Raw genomic sequence first — 17,044 nt, forward strand, 5'->3', positions numbered from 1 at the left:
ATTGTGATTTATGTTGTTGTCATCTAGTTAGTTGGTTATTAGATACTCATGATTTGGTTCTGCTGGACAAACACTGTTAAGGTGTTGACAGCTATGACTTATCGATTTGAGCAAATTCAATTTCAGTTTCATAATGTGCAAGATAATTTTTGACCTAAAACTAAAACAGATATACAAACAGTGGGCAGGATGTCACCACACTCAGTTTAGAAGGAAGTATGAAACGTGCACACGTTTTTGGGGACTTTTTCCGCAAGACTCAGCTGACATCTAGTGGAAAGGGCAGGGAAAGCAAAGCACTTTACAGAACAGAAATCGTTCCATCTCTTTAAACTGTATTATTCAGCATTTTGTAAACATTTAAGTGAAAAATTCAAGAAATCCGTTGAATGCAGCCAACAGCATTACCCTTTTTAGACATTACTTTCATGTGGATGATTCAGTTGAATTATATACAATAATTAACCCTTCAAGAGTTAAGTGAGATTGTTATGCAATAAGAGAAGGTGCAGATTCACAAGTAATTGGCTTGGTGTAATAGATGCTGTAATCTTAGTAAGTACACACACTACATGAAAAAAAGTGAATTAAAGTGACATCAAAAAAAGGAACAAAGAACAAAGCTTCAAGTTTTGGTGATAACAATAAGATGGCAAAATAAAACACAGTACAGTCATATGCCCTCCCAACCCAGTGATTATTGTGCATCTTTCTGCTACATTCACTGCAACTTCAGTCTCATAGATTCAGCACCAACCCCCAGAAACTAGTGGTATGGGCAAAGCCCTGGCTGCACTCTGGGTATTCTGTATTGTTTATAGGAAATTAATGCAGTGATAACAAATATTGAAGCATTAAAAACAATCTGGAGTTCCTGTTCACATACTCAAGGGAAAAAACCCTACAATAAGAAACAGAACAAAAGTACAGGGCACTTTCAAATGCTAAAGAATAAACATATCACTCACTTACAAGCCACTATATACAGGTTTCAATGAATAGAATCTAGATCATGTTGCTTACTTTCACCTTCAGAGAACAATTCAATAATATTTTAAGAACTTTCCTGTACACACAACTTCCATAACATTTCTCTAGGCCTTTTAGGAATAACAAAGACCAAGAGTCTACTCCTCACATTTCGCAGAGAAAGTATGATAATAAAACCTTCTTCATAAACACCACATAAGGAATTTGGATCCGTTTGCAAAAGAGCTGCTTAAAAGAAATTCCTGTCTGTAGGTTCCGTGCATAGCAAAAAATCAGATTTAATCCAAGAACTTCCCACAGTTGGGACACCTACCATCATATTTTTCTGTTATACCATTAAAGAATAAAATGCAACAAAGTATTGCATTAAACCATGACACCATTTTACTCTCCCATTATATGTTCCCACTGAAATTTTATAATGTAAATTTCAATACCTCACATTATACAATGTAATCTGCCTAATGACACAGCTAATGTATCAATGTATTGGATTATCAGAATTGCCATATTAGTAAATCTGTTTATTTTCCATTATATTTGCTTTAGTGATGACAAAGAAAATACTGAATGTTTTGTAATTGATGACCTGTACAGTAACAATTTAGCATATGAACCTGCATTAGAAGACAGTGCAGCTATACTTAAGAATATATCAAAGCTGGTCAGAAAAGGAAGATGCTGTTAATTTTAACTAGGGGTGACCACCAGATTCAGTTACACTGCCATTTAAATTCCTGCTTTTATGATAAAAACACTCTCTTTCACTTACCACAGGTAAGGGAAAATGAATTCTAGTACTAAACAGTGTTATTTCTGATTTTGATAACTAGTTGGTCAAGTTTACACTTTAAAAGATGAGACATCAATACAGAGTGCTCAATACTAAACTTCAGAAAATCTCACACATGCTTATTTTCCTGTTAAAATTACAGAAAACTGCTTCTTCGGAAGTATGTTTCACTGAGAAAGAGTAAGTAGTTAAACATCAGTGCCAATGCAAAAATACTGCACTGCTGTGTTAGCAGGAAGAATTTAACAGAACAACAATAAGGAGAACTACAAAGAGGAAACAAAACTGCTTTCAGACATCATTGATGAGTGCAGGTATACATTTTAACAAAATTAATTTTAGCTGAGCTGGCAGTCAACTGAAAACAACAAAAGAAAGAATCAAATTCTTAATATGTGATAGAAAGTTTATGTTTGCTCCTGTAAGATCTGTAAAATGAACTAGACAGAGAAATAAATAATTACAAAACTATACCTTTAATGTTTCAATTTCTTCTTTGTGTTCCCTCTTTAAATGCAGAATGGCAGCTTGGTACTCTGTAGAAATAAAAAAGTGCATTCCCTTAGAGTCAGAAAACAATGTGCCATCTTCAGCATAAAATATTTCGTACAACACCACTGGGTCCAGAATGCAGGTGTAGGCTCTCAAATAAATGACCTTTTGTGGTGGTGATGGAAAAGAAAATCTGAACACAGTAATTAGCATTTTTTTTCTAAGACCACATGACCAGATTTTCCATCGTGTTTCTGAGAGAAGAGGATAAAGCAGAGGTCTTTCATGCTGAGAAGGGAAAATGGGGGAAAAGATATGACAGACTGAAATAACAAAAGGAAACTCTAGTTTTGCTTAATTTTGCAAATAAATGTGGAACTGATAGGATATTATGACATGCACATGCATTCATACACACACACTCACCTGAATTCTAAAACAACATGCATCAAGTACAGTGATTTAAATGGACAAACATACCATCACTATACACAGTCAAACTGGATAAAATAGCAATCACAAGTACAAATGAAGATCTCAGAAGGTACCAAACAGCGAGATACAAAGAATTCTTTCTCTTAATTCTATAATATGAAGAATAATTACAGAGTTTCAGCACAGAATACTGTGAATGAGATACAGGATAGTTCTGCCATTTAGCAATATAACAAAATCCAAAGGCTGAAAGCATGAAACTGAAAGCTAGAGAAATTTAAATCAGCAGTGAAAAAATGAGGAGGCCAGGAATTGATCATGCAGGTTTAGTGATGGCATAGATTTACAAAACACACCTCTAGGACCACTAATACTATGGTTCCCTTTAATCTGTACCATGACTGCATTTGGCCAGATGAAGAAACAGACACCCCTTCAAAACACTGGTGTGTAAGGCTTTAAGAGACCTTAAGAGAGTCTTTTGTAAGACACTGGCCCAGAAGCTACAGCCCTCCTAAACAAGTGACTGGAGTTTGTTGTTACATGACCAAAGTCCTACTTCCATCTGCTTTCAAATCAAAGTTGTGTGTTTCCGGTTTTCTGGCTTGGCTTCTGCCTCCTCAACTAAATCCTAACTTAAACAAGGTTTGAAAATAGGCCAAAGAACTTAAATTTTAATATGTCAGTGGTCTCTAAGACTAAGGAGTCTGCAAGATCCATTGAACAGAAGAACTAACAAAATAGCATTAAAGTATCCAAGTATGACCAAAGTACCAGATAAATAAAATATTCCAGTGCTTATCTGCTCTTTTTTTTTTTTTTTCCTTTTTCTCTTCATAGCACATGAAGGAAAGAGGAAAGAAAAGGTAACTTGATCATCATCATGAATTCTACATGATTTGGAAGCTTTTAATGTAAAGCTTCCATGTCACGTAGACATGGATTTTTTCCAAGCACAGGTGAAGTTATAATCAAGCCTAACTGATTATAACTGATGCATAAAACCAAAAGGAAAAGGGATCAATATTTTATATAGCATAAAATAAAAACCTTGTTGATTCCAGGTAGCTATAGCATCTATCTAAACTGCTCCTTGCCCTCTAGCAGATCTCTACTTAGAGCTTTCAGGCATAAGAAAATTGCCTGACTGCTCTGCTGCAATCACAGCTGGTTAGGTCTACAAACTTTTAGATTTTCTGCTATTAATTCCTTTGACTGGTTGATATTCCCTATGGATACAGGCTCTGCATATCCATTCACCTAAACAGGATAGAAAACAGTTGCCTCAGGTCCCCAGAAAAAGTTGTGACCCTTCTGGCACCTCAGCTGCCTTAAGCACTCGGTTTGCAGGGCATGAACCTTATGAATGTCCTAACTTGAAGGTTAGCTCTTTAAGGTCACATGATAACTGAAGCAAATAACAGGCTTTGAAAATGCTCCTAACAATCAGTTCTTAGTTTAGCTCACAGAAGGACACAGATCTATCTTAACAAAAGATCTACTTTCTATGTGGGATTGCCCAATGATTAAAATTCTTTGAGATTTGGGTAAGAGAGTCATAATTCACCTATGATGACATAGACCTGCACTAGCACCAGAAGCAGATTTTTCACCTTGTCTACCTATTCCCAACCCTCTGTTGCTTATTTTTTTTATCTTGGCAGAAACGCTTGTGCAATTAGAGAATGATGGAAGAACCCCTATGAATGAAATCTATCACAGCACAGGAATTTAAAAATTTTTAAACAATTAAGTATATGTCATTGTTGGCACCTGTTTTTCATTGCTTCTAGCTGAAAGCTCTGAAACCATTTCTGGAGATTGTTTTGTTTAAGCTTTGTTCAAAAGCAGAAGTAAGACAGAGAGTACCATTCTTTTACCATTTAGTTATTCCTTAAAAACATGCTTAGAAAGTACTAAGCTATAAGAATTAGCAATAAAAACTAATTTCCTAAAACACTGCTACTGCATAAAAGCAAGTGCATCATAAACTGATATACTGTAACTTAGACTTAATAGATTGTCTACTTTGATATAAACTGACATTCAACAGCATAAGCTTCTAATTTTATTATTTTTAACTAGAAGAAACCATCTATTGGACAGAAGCTGGAACCCAGCAAAATACTTTAATTCTCAAGCAAATGTTCATTTTTCTGTACAAGATATTACACTGAAAATCACATTACAATTATATTATCTTGCATAACATAAAGTAACTCATGACCATTCCTTTTCTGTCTTTTGTGAGGTCACGTTTATTTGGTACAATTGTACACAGATAGTTAGCATTTTAAGAAAATAACCTATATATGCCTGAGATGGTTCTCAGAATCATTAAAATGCTGAAGAATTTGACTAGAAAAAATAATTTCATTCATGTAATTCCCAAAATCAGTTCCTTAACATACTGGCATTCATGTAATTCCAAAAATCAGTTCCTTAACATACTGGCAACAGAATAATGAAGATTGATTATGCAGAAGTGTTGGGATGCTGCTTACAGGGGCAAAAATCAAAAAAGCAAAGTAAACAATGACATTTTAACAGAAGGAACTATACGGGGAATAAAATATAAGTCAGGCTTTATAAACTACTGAATTCTTAAATTCCATTTCACTCAAAAAATAATTCACATAGACTACACATAAAATCCAGAAATACCAACGTATCACTGAGTGATTTGTCTAGGTTAAAAATTAACAATGCCAGAGCTGAAGAAATCTGATAGGGCTCTGCAGCTAGCCTGACTCTCACATAACCACTGTAACTCATTCGGCTTTGTTAGCCACGACACATGAACACCTGAGGGCAGCTCTGAGAGCCAGCCCAGAAACAAGGCTGCAGCTGAACTGCAGCACTTCCCATGTCCTGGTGCTGCCCTACCTTAGGGACCTTCCAGACTGACAGGGAGAAAAGCTTCTAATCACAAACCACAGAATGGCTGAGGCTGGAAGGGACCTCCGGAGGCCACCTGGTCTGCACCTCCACCTCTGCCAGACCTGGCTGCCCAGGACCACGTGCAAACAATATTAAGAAGTGCCCCATCTACTTATTTTTTTAATACTTCCAGGGATGGTGACCTGTTTCAGTGCTTAACCACTCTTTCCTAATACCCAAACTGAACCTTATGTCACCTTATCCTATCACTAGTTGACTGGGAGAAGAAACCAACCCTTGGCCACTACCTTCTGGCAGGTAATGAGCACCCCTGAGCCTTTTTTTCCCCAGACTAAACAACCCCAGCTCCACTGGCTGCTTCTCATAGGACTTACATTCCAGATCCTTCATCAGCTTTGCTGCCCTGGACACGCTTAAACACCTCAATGTCAATTTGCTGAAGCTTTAAATTCTTTTATTATGACACATAACAGAAGGCTGATTGTACAAATATCCTGTTGTATTTGCCTGGTCTCCAATCTGCCTGCAAGAAGACAGTGGCTGTAGGGAACAAATTTAGTTTCCCCGTAAGCAGATATTACTCTTAAGGACTTTTGAGACAAATCAGATAAAAATCAGATTGCAAGCGCTAAGTGTGTCAATCCTAAAAAATTAACACATGCAAATTAGGGTTTCGTTACTGAGAAAATAATTTTAAAAGTCACTCCTTTACAAATGGCATTCAAGCAAAAAAGTAAACAATCACATTGCACAGATTCCACTCCAAACAGCTTGTAGTCTCAGTTTTTATTTACTACTTTTTCCTTTGTTTTGAGAGTATGCCATCCCAAGAAAAATGTAATAGATCATGTAAGCTGTTGCCCACTTGGACATATTCTTTACTTTTGCAAATTGATGCTACCTGCAATCAATAATTATAGCCCACTGAAGCTAAAGCAAACTTTCATAAAACAGATCATTTTTTCTAAGTTAGTGAGATGAAGCAGAAATACATTAACAAGCCTTAAACAAATATTTGTTACATTTTCTGATAGCTAGCAACATAATATGTCATTGTAAAATGTTTCACTAAAACATTTTTTGAAAGTGATCTGAAAGTTGGCAAAGTACACAGGAAGCTGTATAGAGACCTCAGTGATGACTAAAGATATACAGTAACATGAAAATGCAAAATTTCCTTTTTCTATGTTGTTGTTGGAAAAATAAATCAATTATTAATTGTAAAAAAAAAAAAATCTACCCTCTGTGAAACTTAAATTTCCATTTACTCGCATGTTTTGCCATAGCCAACACGTAACATTCTGATGAGAGAATGCTAAATTTGCATTGTCTTCCTACTTCTACTAACTTTGTATCAGCTGCAAATTCTCAAGTCTTACTTTTCCAGTTCAATCCTATTGTTTTATTCTAGATATGAACTTATCTCGTTAGTTTTTAACATAAACTTTTATTTTAATACCATTTTTTGTCTTACTTTTTTCCTAATGAGTAGCTTGCTAAATGGTTTTTAATAGTAACATATATATTTCACATTTACTTATTAAACAGTTTGTTCTTATAAAGTGCTTAGGAAAAAATAAACCACAATTTTTGAAGTGACGAACTACATAATTGTCATGATCCTGTTCTGCCACCCATTGATACAGTCAATATTAGAAAGTATCATAACTTCCAGTCAGGCTATATTTGGTTCTGCTTATGTGCAACTGCAGGAAGAAGTAAATCTAATTAGTATTTTATTAAAAAAAAAATTGATTTGATTAAAAAAAAATTACTTTAGCATTGAACATTGCAAAGACAGAACCAGTGCAAACAGGATAACCTTCCTTCCCTGTCATGTTTGCTATCAGTCTGCTTCATGATTTTAAAGTATGTTGTCAATATGGATCATATAAAGACATCATTGACTAAAATGATACCAGTCCATCAGGAAAGCACATTATTTTCTTAATCATTAGGTACTACAACATTTGAAATACTCCAGTTAAAGCCTGGAATTAACAGATACCCAAGTAATGGGCTGCAAGAAGGAAATAAAATTGTGTTTTAACTAACTACCAAATGCAAGGAGGAAGTAACTCTGGGTCCTGTAATTTCATCAAACATAGCATGTGAACAGATAAAAGAATTTTTGTTGAAGCACAATGGAAAAACTGAAGCTGCAACCCCCAAACAGTTCAAAATGGTTGAATAAGGAAGATGGACACGATGAGAACAAAGAGCTTAAAGTGCTGTAGAGCATCAGAAACGGAATTTGTTATAGAATCACAAACATCTACTGTGTGAAGCAACAGAGTATCATGCATTGTGAAACAGTGGACAAATGCCTATACCCTTTTAGACATCACAATCTGCTAAAGCAAAAACTGTCCAAATACACAGAGAACATTAGGGGTATGGTATATAGGTACAGCACCAGAAGGTTTATTCATGTTCTCTTGAATAGCAATTTTTAAATTAAAAAGTACCTGGAACCCAGAAAGTTGACAGATACCAAAACTTACATATAGGGAAAAAAGTAATGCAATACAGAAAAGCTGTTTATCCTGATTAAGTTATACAAAAAGCACAATCTTTTCAACAGTTATTGTACTTCATGAGTTTTAAATTTAAACATAAAATAACTTGAGACAAAAGAAGATATATTCAATATATTGGGCTAATTTTAAAAGCAGTGCATTTTCTAAAATTTGGGCCCTGAAAGCTAATCTTGTAAAAAAAATGTATAACACGGGACTGCTTGAATCTACCCTTAACATTCACAAAAACCAAGTATCTAAACCAGCAGGATATTCTAGTATTCATAGGCTTTTGGTATCTGAATATGAACAAGTCCATCAATATTTATTGCCCCAACTGCTCAGCTTTATTATTTTTCCTAACCTTTTAGGATAAACATGCTCTCAAGGCAACATACCTGTATTTTCTGTGAGCCCATTTGGGACTATGGTTTCTACAGGGAAAGCTGAGTTACAATACTGAAGTGCTAAGGACACTGAATAGACAGTTTAGCTTCAGGTAATTTCTTTAAAACACACTGAATTCCCAAATAAGTACACCTCTAATCCTCTTAGGTACAAATTCAGATGATCTTCAAAATGTGAACCATGTATCGGTATAATCAGTATTGTCAACTGTGTTAAAGAATTTACATAGGAAGAGATGAGTGCTAGCATTTTCTTTTTCTGTTCCACAAACAAGTCTAAGAAGTTGTTTACTTATTTGTTTCATTAGAATGAAGGAAAAAACACGAGATTTTTATGGGACAGGCAAATACAATTTGCCCACTTGCCTGGTTTCCCAGCAGGCAGGAAATAACACAAGTGGCCTCTAACTGTAAGTACCTAAGAGTTTCTACAAAACTCTGCACCACCACCACAGAGTCCTGTGAGGAAGAGCCCACTTTGAGTGAGATTTAGGAATGGGACTCCCAAGTTCAGTGCCCCCACCAAGACTCCCCCAAATGACACACTGCTCTTTTCTCTGTTCCTCCTTTCCCTCTCCCTTCCTGCTGAAGCAGGACAGAGTTGTGAATTGGAGATGTCAAAAATGAAGATCACAGGTTGAGATATGAACAGTTTACTGGAAACAGCAATGAGATAAGAAAATGAACAGTAATGGCAACAATATTAATAACAAAAGTATACAAGACTGAGGGTGATTCACATGCAAAAAAGCTCACCCTGGACCCTGAGACGAGGAGCAATGGAGCACGGCTTCCCCTCTCCTGCCATGCTTTTTTGACTGGAAGCTGCAGTCCCTTTCTCCTCACCCCTAACAATGATACAAGGTGGTATCAAATAACAATAGGGTCCTGGGTGAAACTAGGACACGAGGGAAATAGGAAATGCTTGCAATTGAATTGTGAGGGAGAAAGGTGTCTCAGACCAGACTGCTCAAAAGTCCATTTAATGGCAGTCTATACAGACAATATAATTTCCCTAACCTAAGATCACTAAGGGCATGTGCAGGGAAATTCTAACAAGTTCCAATACAAGCTGCTGTGATTAATGCAAAATTGTCTTAACACTGTCTTCTTTCCTATGAAGTATCCATGTAGCTGTGACAAACATGATTGGACTGTCATTATGAAACTTCAAAGGGAATAGGAGGGCTTCAAAGTACTTTGGATTTATTTCTTCTAATATGATGTCTACTCACATCATCATCTAAATGGTGTTTCACAGTAGAATTAAGAAGTAGTTCTTCACTGACATAATGTATGAAGAGTTTATCCTGGTCATAAGGTTTGTTTTTAAATTTAAATCTTATACGATAATCACACAGAATACTCACCAACGTCTAATATTCCAACTCAATTACAAAAAAGGATTAAGAAAAAAATCAAAACCAAAACCCAATCCTAATCCCTACAAAGTTTTAAATCAGCAGATTGCTACTTTGTAATTCTATGAAAAGCCTGACAACAGGAAATTACCCTATGAATAAACATACACAGAAAAATATAAATGCTTTGAAACATGTCTTATTCAGTATTGCCAGTTACTTCAGCAAACAACTGCAAAAGTGATAAGGCCAGTTGAATGAGATATTGAGCTACGTGGTCTAGTGGGAAGTGTCCCTGGCCCTAACAGGGGAGCCGGAATTAGAAGATCTTTAAGGCCCCTTCCAACCCTAACTATTCTATGATTCTATAATTTGATCATTCAAAAGAGCTGCTTAAAAGGAGCTTCTGAGTTAATGAGCATTTGTTCAAAATGTCTTTCTTAAGCTTCACTTAAAATCCAAAAATGGCCAACGCTCTGCATGTCCTGCTCTTGGTGAGTATAAAACTGTGCAAGAAAACGCAGGGGTTATAAGTGAAATTAACTTCCAAAAATCAGGTTAATATCATAAATTCCTTTTCTTAAAGGACAATTAAACCTCCTTTTCCTTCAAAAGACAGCCCTACTGATTCGTTACAGGGAGGCAGCCCTGCCCATGGCAGGGGTGTTGGTACTATATAATCTTTAAGGTCCATTCCCATCCCTTAATATTCAATGATTCTATGGTTACTAATGACATTATCAGTTAGTATCTCATATGGTTGTCAATGGGATTTTACTGTATTTCTTGGTCAGCCTTACATGTGTTCTGGTTCTGAATAAGGATCAGTATATGTCCAAATAGTTTTCCATAACTCTAATGTTAAGATCTATGATCACGTTAATTTTCACTACTGTCTTTGCTCCAAAGACTTTAGAAAAAAAACCCACTGTCAAATTACAACATGTCTAATGTGAGATTAAGAAGAAATTAACCTAAATTCCACTCACTTTAGTGGGAGGGCAGCCATTGAAACTGAAGTACCACAAGCTAGAATTCTGAAAACAGTTCCTGATATCTTATAGAACTTCTGTAGTCGTACAAAATTTTTAGCTCTTCAGAGTGGTAGATATAGCAGACTCACATTCCATCAAGGAAAGATAAATACTACCTTTATGGTAACAAAAGAGACCAAAGACTAGACAGAGACAGACAACATTACACTATTCCACCCACCTGGTGGTCCCTCCTTGTAAAGCTTTAGGTGAGCTAGAGACAAAAGCATAAGTAAGATTGTATTTAAGCCTCACTCACAGAACCTGTATTTTACACTCTTTAGGTTCATATACTAGCAGGGAGTCTTGCCCACCCCCTGCTTTTCATTCATTACTAAAAAATATAACTGAGCTGGTATTTGCAGCTCCCCCTTATGTTATTTTGTCTTGCAAAAAATTATGAACTGCTTGTGACTGCCGAATTTCTGAAGGGCTGCTAAACACTAGCTCAGCCTATCAAATAAAACCAAAATCAAACAGCAAGTACTTAAATAAGTTTCTACCTTGTAAAAATATCCTGTGGATATTCCTTGGTTAACCATGGGCCACATGCAGTAACCCTATGAAAACAAAGCCACCTCTGTAGTACCCCCCACTACCAAAAACAGGCCACACAAACCAAATACACCTAGAAATATTTCTGTAAAGCTCTCAGCTTGATATATGCACAGAATACCATATGCTGATTTTATTAATTCCTCAAGACTTACAATTGGAAGTAACAATCATGCTCACTCATTATCGTATTTTCATGTTGTGTGGTAAGGGAAGGAGACCAAAGCAGATCAAAAAGCTTAGACTTTTCTAAGAGATTAATCCCTTACAATCTGATTAGAAGACAGAAGCTTGGGGTGGGAACACTTTGAAGAATTCCTCATCTTGTTTTTCATTTCCAAAACATGCATTTAAAAAAGAAAGTTATAGACTGTGCAATAGCAGTGACTGATATTGCTGACATGTGACAGACAAAATATGCCACCAGGTGGCAGAAATAAAACATAAAACCAAAAAATATTCCCCATGATTAGTAAAGTATGAGGCATGCTTCACTGTTCTGCAAAGAAAATACATACTAGAGCATGTGTGCTTTTCCTAATGCAGAGAAAACTGAACATGAAATAAAATTTGGATGTTTTGGACAACCTACATAATCAAAATGTCTAATGTATGTTCAGTTTTATCATCACACAGAACTTTTCTGAACACAAAGCAACAACAATGTTTACAAATGTATTCAATACATGCTCATGAACATATGATACTGAGCGTGCTGCACTCTTCACCAATATTTCTAAAAGATACAAGCATTCACTGGTCAATCTGGTGACCTGAAAATTTGACCTACAACCCCAGAAATACTGGACAGGGTGGGTCACAATGTTTCAGAGGGAAATTTTCACTCCTCAAAACTGTTGCAAAAAGCAAACACACACATTCAGATATTATTCAGTATTATACTATTGTGTTCACAACTCTGCAATGCAAGAATTACCTTTTCTTCTTTGGTGATAAAACAACTTACCTACTTAAATAATTTTAAATAAAATCTTACATTAAAACCTTTCCCACAGAAATCTCCATAGCTTACATTTCAAGTAGATGGGTTACTCCTCAAACTTCACACAGCAATTTAGGAAACTTCTCTGCCATAATCTCAAAACTTCATGTAGAAAGCAGAAGCTTTGAAGTTAAATGAACTATATAGCCACTTCTGGTCAGTACACTCATTTTTGTAAAAAGCCATACATATTAAACTTGGTGTGTGGAAACATGCAAAATAATGTTAACACAATTTAAAGGTAATTAGAGAACAAAAGCTAGAAAACTTGAGTGCAATCTACCTTTCTTGAGATGTACCACACCCTGCAGTATAAAGAAAATCATTAACTTGTAATTGGACTGATTCATTTAATTTCAGAATAGTGAGGGTTTCTCAATGTTTTCTCCCTGCATGGCAACCCTTGGTCCCATTTTCAATACTCCCCTTTACTACAGCATTTGTTTCCCCATGTAGTTCTAATCTTTAACCACCGGGTGTCAGAAGGGAACCTACTCACCACAGGTATACCTTTTTAATTACTTTTTATTTATTTTTACAGATGTATTGATGCGACCTCCCAGGCTCTCTCGGGCTACAGTCATAAAACAGCAGCAAATTTTCAGGCTTTTCTTTCAATAAAAATACACACAAGCGACTTTCAAAATCTAATTTGTTCAGTCTTGGACTGGTTTTTATTAAGCACAGCCACATTTAAGCATCCTTTTATAACTAGGAAATTAAAATTTATTTATGCTCAAAGAAATTCACAAAATTACCTATTTTTTAGGGATAGCCATGTTTCTAATCCTCCTTCCCTAGACCCCATTCTATCTACTCCTATGCATCCTCTCTTATTTAGTTACCACTGAACTTGAACTCTTTTACAGACCCATAATTCCTTACATGTAAGGATGCTGAATCCACAGACTGGGAAATGAGCGGATATCCTTCACTTGAGCTTAACTTTTGTTTTAGTTTTGGGATTTTTTTTGTTTCATTTTTAAGACAAGGAAGAACCCTCCAACCCAAAAATTTCAAAAATTCTCAGCACCCTAAAGATTCCAGTACGGTGAAAATATGGCAGATGTGAGAAAAGGAAAAAAATGAAGAGGGACTTGTGGAAAATAAAAAGCCCAAAAACAAGCCAACAGTCCAGTATCCAAATACTGTCCAGATATTTATATAATACAAACACCAGAGTAAACTTAATACAGAACATTAAGTATCTTAACAATAGCCACTGAATTCCCCAAGAATAATAGAACTGTATCCCCAAAAAAACAGCTTCCAATGGAAAACCCAGCACCCCCTTGATGGTCTGTGATGGAAATGAGGAAAATAGTTACTCCTCTTTCTGATTGCAAAGCAGTATAAAGCACTATTCAAAAACAGTCACCTGAGTAACTTATCTGCCTGACCATTCCTCGGCTGTGAGGGGCTACAGTTACAGCTCATTTACCTGATAGCAGAGATGAATAGTTTCGCTTGTCATTTCACCCTCCCAGAAAGGCAACACTAGAGGTGCTGCTGCTGGGGACATGCAACACGAATTCTTTCCCAATAAACGCCCTACTTTGTATTTACAAACCAATCTATTACAGGATCGCGTTCACCAATGCGGTACGGTAAACAAGCAACTCTTCAAACAGCACACATGAGGAACAGATTTATTACAGAGTACATGTCAGTGCCAAAGCAGAGGGAGCAAACCTGGCAGGGCTGATACTGAATTTATCTAAAAAGAAATCCAAACTGCACTTCTAAATACAGGTGCAGATGTTCAGAAAGCATCACAACAAGCAAACAGTGAGACTTACGAACAGGAAAGGGAATTCAGTGAAACTCAGAGGCATTTCTGTTACACAAAGGGCTTCATATATTTCAAAATAGAACCATGGAAATAAAATACAAAGTCATTCTTCTTGCATACACAATGGCTCTTTCACTGTGTTTCAATTATATAACAAGAATCATCTCATAAAACCCCGTGACTTCTGGGTCTTGGCAAAATTGGATTGCTCAGGTGCATAGTGCAGTCTATATTTCAAAATTAAAACTACAGTAAAAGAAGTAATTCCCACAACTTGCCTTCATTATATTCAGACAACAGATTAATCTTCTCACTAGGAAAACATTAAACTTAGAAATCAGCTTTCTACTCCAAGTGGACTAAAGCTGTTCTGATCGTTTAGGCATGCTTGTATGTGTATCCAGCCATGTCTGTATGTGTATCCAGCCATAGCTTTGGATTCTGTAAAACCTGTCCTTGTTAGGCACCTGCGGCAAAACATGCAACCAGACTCAAAAACAACAGGTCTCCCAAAATTACTACATTTCTACAAAGAGTATGCATAACAAAAATAAAGCAACGATTTTTATTGAAAAACTGGAGCATAACTCTTCTTCCCTCTCACCTTGTAAAAGTACAATCCTCAGTGTATGGGAAGGCAGGGACATTTTATCCCATGGCCTTAGGTACAGTTACCATTCTGGAACTTTGTGGTTGGTCTGGGCTTTGTTTTTTAGATTTAACTTTGAAAAGTGGATATTCTTTCCTATTCTGCATCTCTATCTAATGCTAAGAGCCTATAAACAGAAAAGGGATTTAATTTGACTTGAAAAATAGGTCAGAATTCTTATCCTAATTTTACGGATGGATAAACTGAAACTTGGAATGGTTCCCAAAACCTTCCTGAAGCCATTCCAGAAAGTAGCAATAGGACTGAAAATGGAACACAAACATCTTAACAACAAATATTCATCACCCACAGGTGCCTATCTTTTTGTTCCTGTCTCAAGAGGCACAGTATGACTGACTGTCAGCTGAGGTGGAGAGGGAAAAGTAAAGGGTATTTTTGTTGCTTGATTGTTTTGGAGCATGGTTTTTGTTAGTATTTTCAAAGTAAATCTTAGCCCAATACCTTCTGAATCCATCAAGCTATCATAAGTAAGGGGGGAAAATGTTGTGGTTACTCTAGAATACAGTATGGTTACCAAAATCTGGCTTGTAATAAAACCCTTAGCTTCTCAAAAACACACGAGTGTTATCTGTCTGATTATGAAACACTGAATTACACGCACCTGTCATGCTACACAATAACAACGCAGCAAAATGTAGTAAAATAACTTTATGCACTCTGAGGTCACATCAAATTGATCAGCGATTCAATCACAAAAGAACTACCTTGAAGCAATCCAAAATATCCTGTGTGCTATACTGCTGCTTGATCTAATTCCCTACAGTAAAATTTATAACAGAATCCCAGAACTAACACCACACTGAAATGAAATAAACCTAAATTACTAAAATTTTTTCTTTGCCTTTTACTTAGGATGAAACCAACTGTTGGTAGCCACTGTTAAAACAACTTTCTTCAGGACACAACATCAAACATTGTCTTTGTTTTAAAGACAAACTGTTCAAGGCCACAAAGGAAGCTTATGTTAAAGAAAGATAAGAAATCATGCTCTTATCTCTCATCCTTTTGTTCCAACCATTATACCTCTCTTTCTCTCATATAAGCTGGTTATTCCCTGCATTTGGGGCATATGGCCCTACATCATAGATATAAAGTGATTTTCTTGCTGGGAACAAAGAGTACAGGGAATCAAGGATTTGATTTATTTGAGACTTAGCAATAAACCTCTGCCACTATTTTGTATTTCATTCACCATTTACCCAGGTATTTTTTGTCTAATAAGACCTTTATCAGGCACCTCCTGATTTTCTAATTTACCTTGAAATTGTGCTTAAATCCTCATAGACTGTTCTAGAAATTGTGGCACCACGGAGACAAAATTAACTCACTTCAGATTTAAAGATGATGAACAGACAGACTGTGAGAAAATTAGATTTTTAAATGTTTTAGATTTGAATCTAAAAGAAAACACTGAATGAAAAAATGAAAAACCTCACTAAATGAATTAATTTTCCAAGTGGCTTTTTAAACATTTTCTCCTGATGGAATGTCAAATACTTCTCTCTCTCATTACTTTTTACATTTCTGTTTTGCTACACAAAAGACTAAACTTCTTCTGTCGTATATAAGAGAACTAGCTTGATCCTGAAGGCTAAAATGGTATTGTTAATAGGAATAACAGAATCTGTGTATCTGTACCATCTTAATGTGGAGACTGTTCTTCAAACATAAGAAGTTTCAGGAGCTGCAGAACCCACGTCTGAGCTCCTTTTCTGGGACGTGCTTGCACAGTAGTTGAGATATTCATTATATGTGGATTCAATGTGATGTAGTATCACAGAGGAATTTCTACAGTATAGACATGAATTTGTCTCTTCTATCTGGCCAGATATTTTCACCACACATAATGGCTGACATATCTACCCTTCTGTCAGAGTTAATGCTTAAAAATGTGGGAATTCTCTCCAAGAATTATGGAGGAAAAACAAACAAAAACCCCCTTAAAATTAAAGCAGAGGAACAGAAATTTAGGAGCCAAAAATATATGCACAGGAATGTCTTTAATTCCATGGAATAACTATAAACTAAAGTACCCTTTTTCTAGTCTTCCAGAACATAAATGTTCTACAGACTTTCTGGACTTCAGCTATTT

The 17,044-nt window shown here is 36.0% G+C and overlaps 1 protein-coding gene across 1 annotated transcript in view; it reads right to left on the reverse strand.

The window, feature by feature from the left end:
- FMN1 (formin 1) overlaps nt 1-17,044 on the reverse strand; it is a 125,382-nt gene that overhangs the window by 99,981 nt on the left and 8,357 nt on the right. Inside the window, exon 3 of the mRNA XM_084207987.1 lies at nt 2,258-2,319. Within this exon, the coding sequence (XP_084064113.1) occupies nt 2,258-2,319 (62 nt within the window). The remainder of the gene's footprint in view (nt 1-2,257; nt 2,320-17,044) is intronic.

The sequence above is a fragment of the Fringilla coelebs genome, assembly GCF_963513975.1.
Source record: "Fringilla coelebs genome assembly, chromosome: 6".
In the NCBI taxonomy this organism is placed as follows: Eukaryota; Metazoa; Chordata; class Aves; order Passeriformes; family Fringillidae; genus Fringilla; species Fringilla coelebs.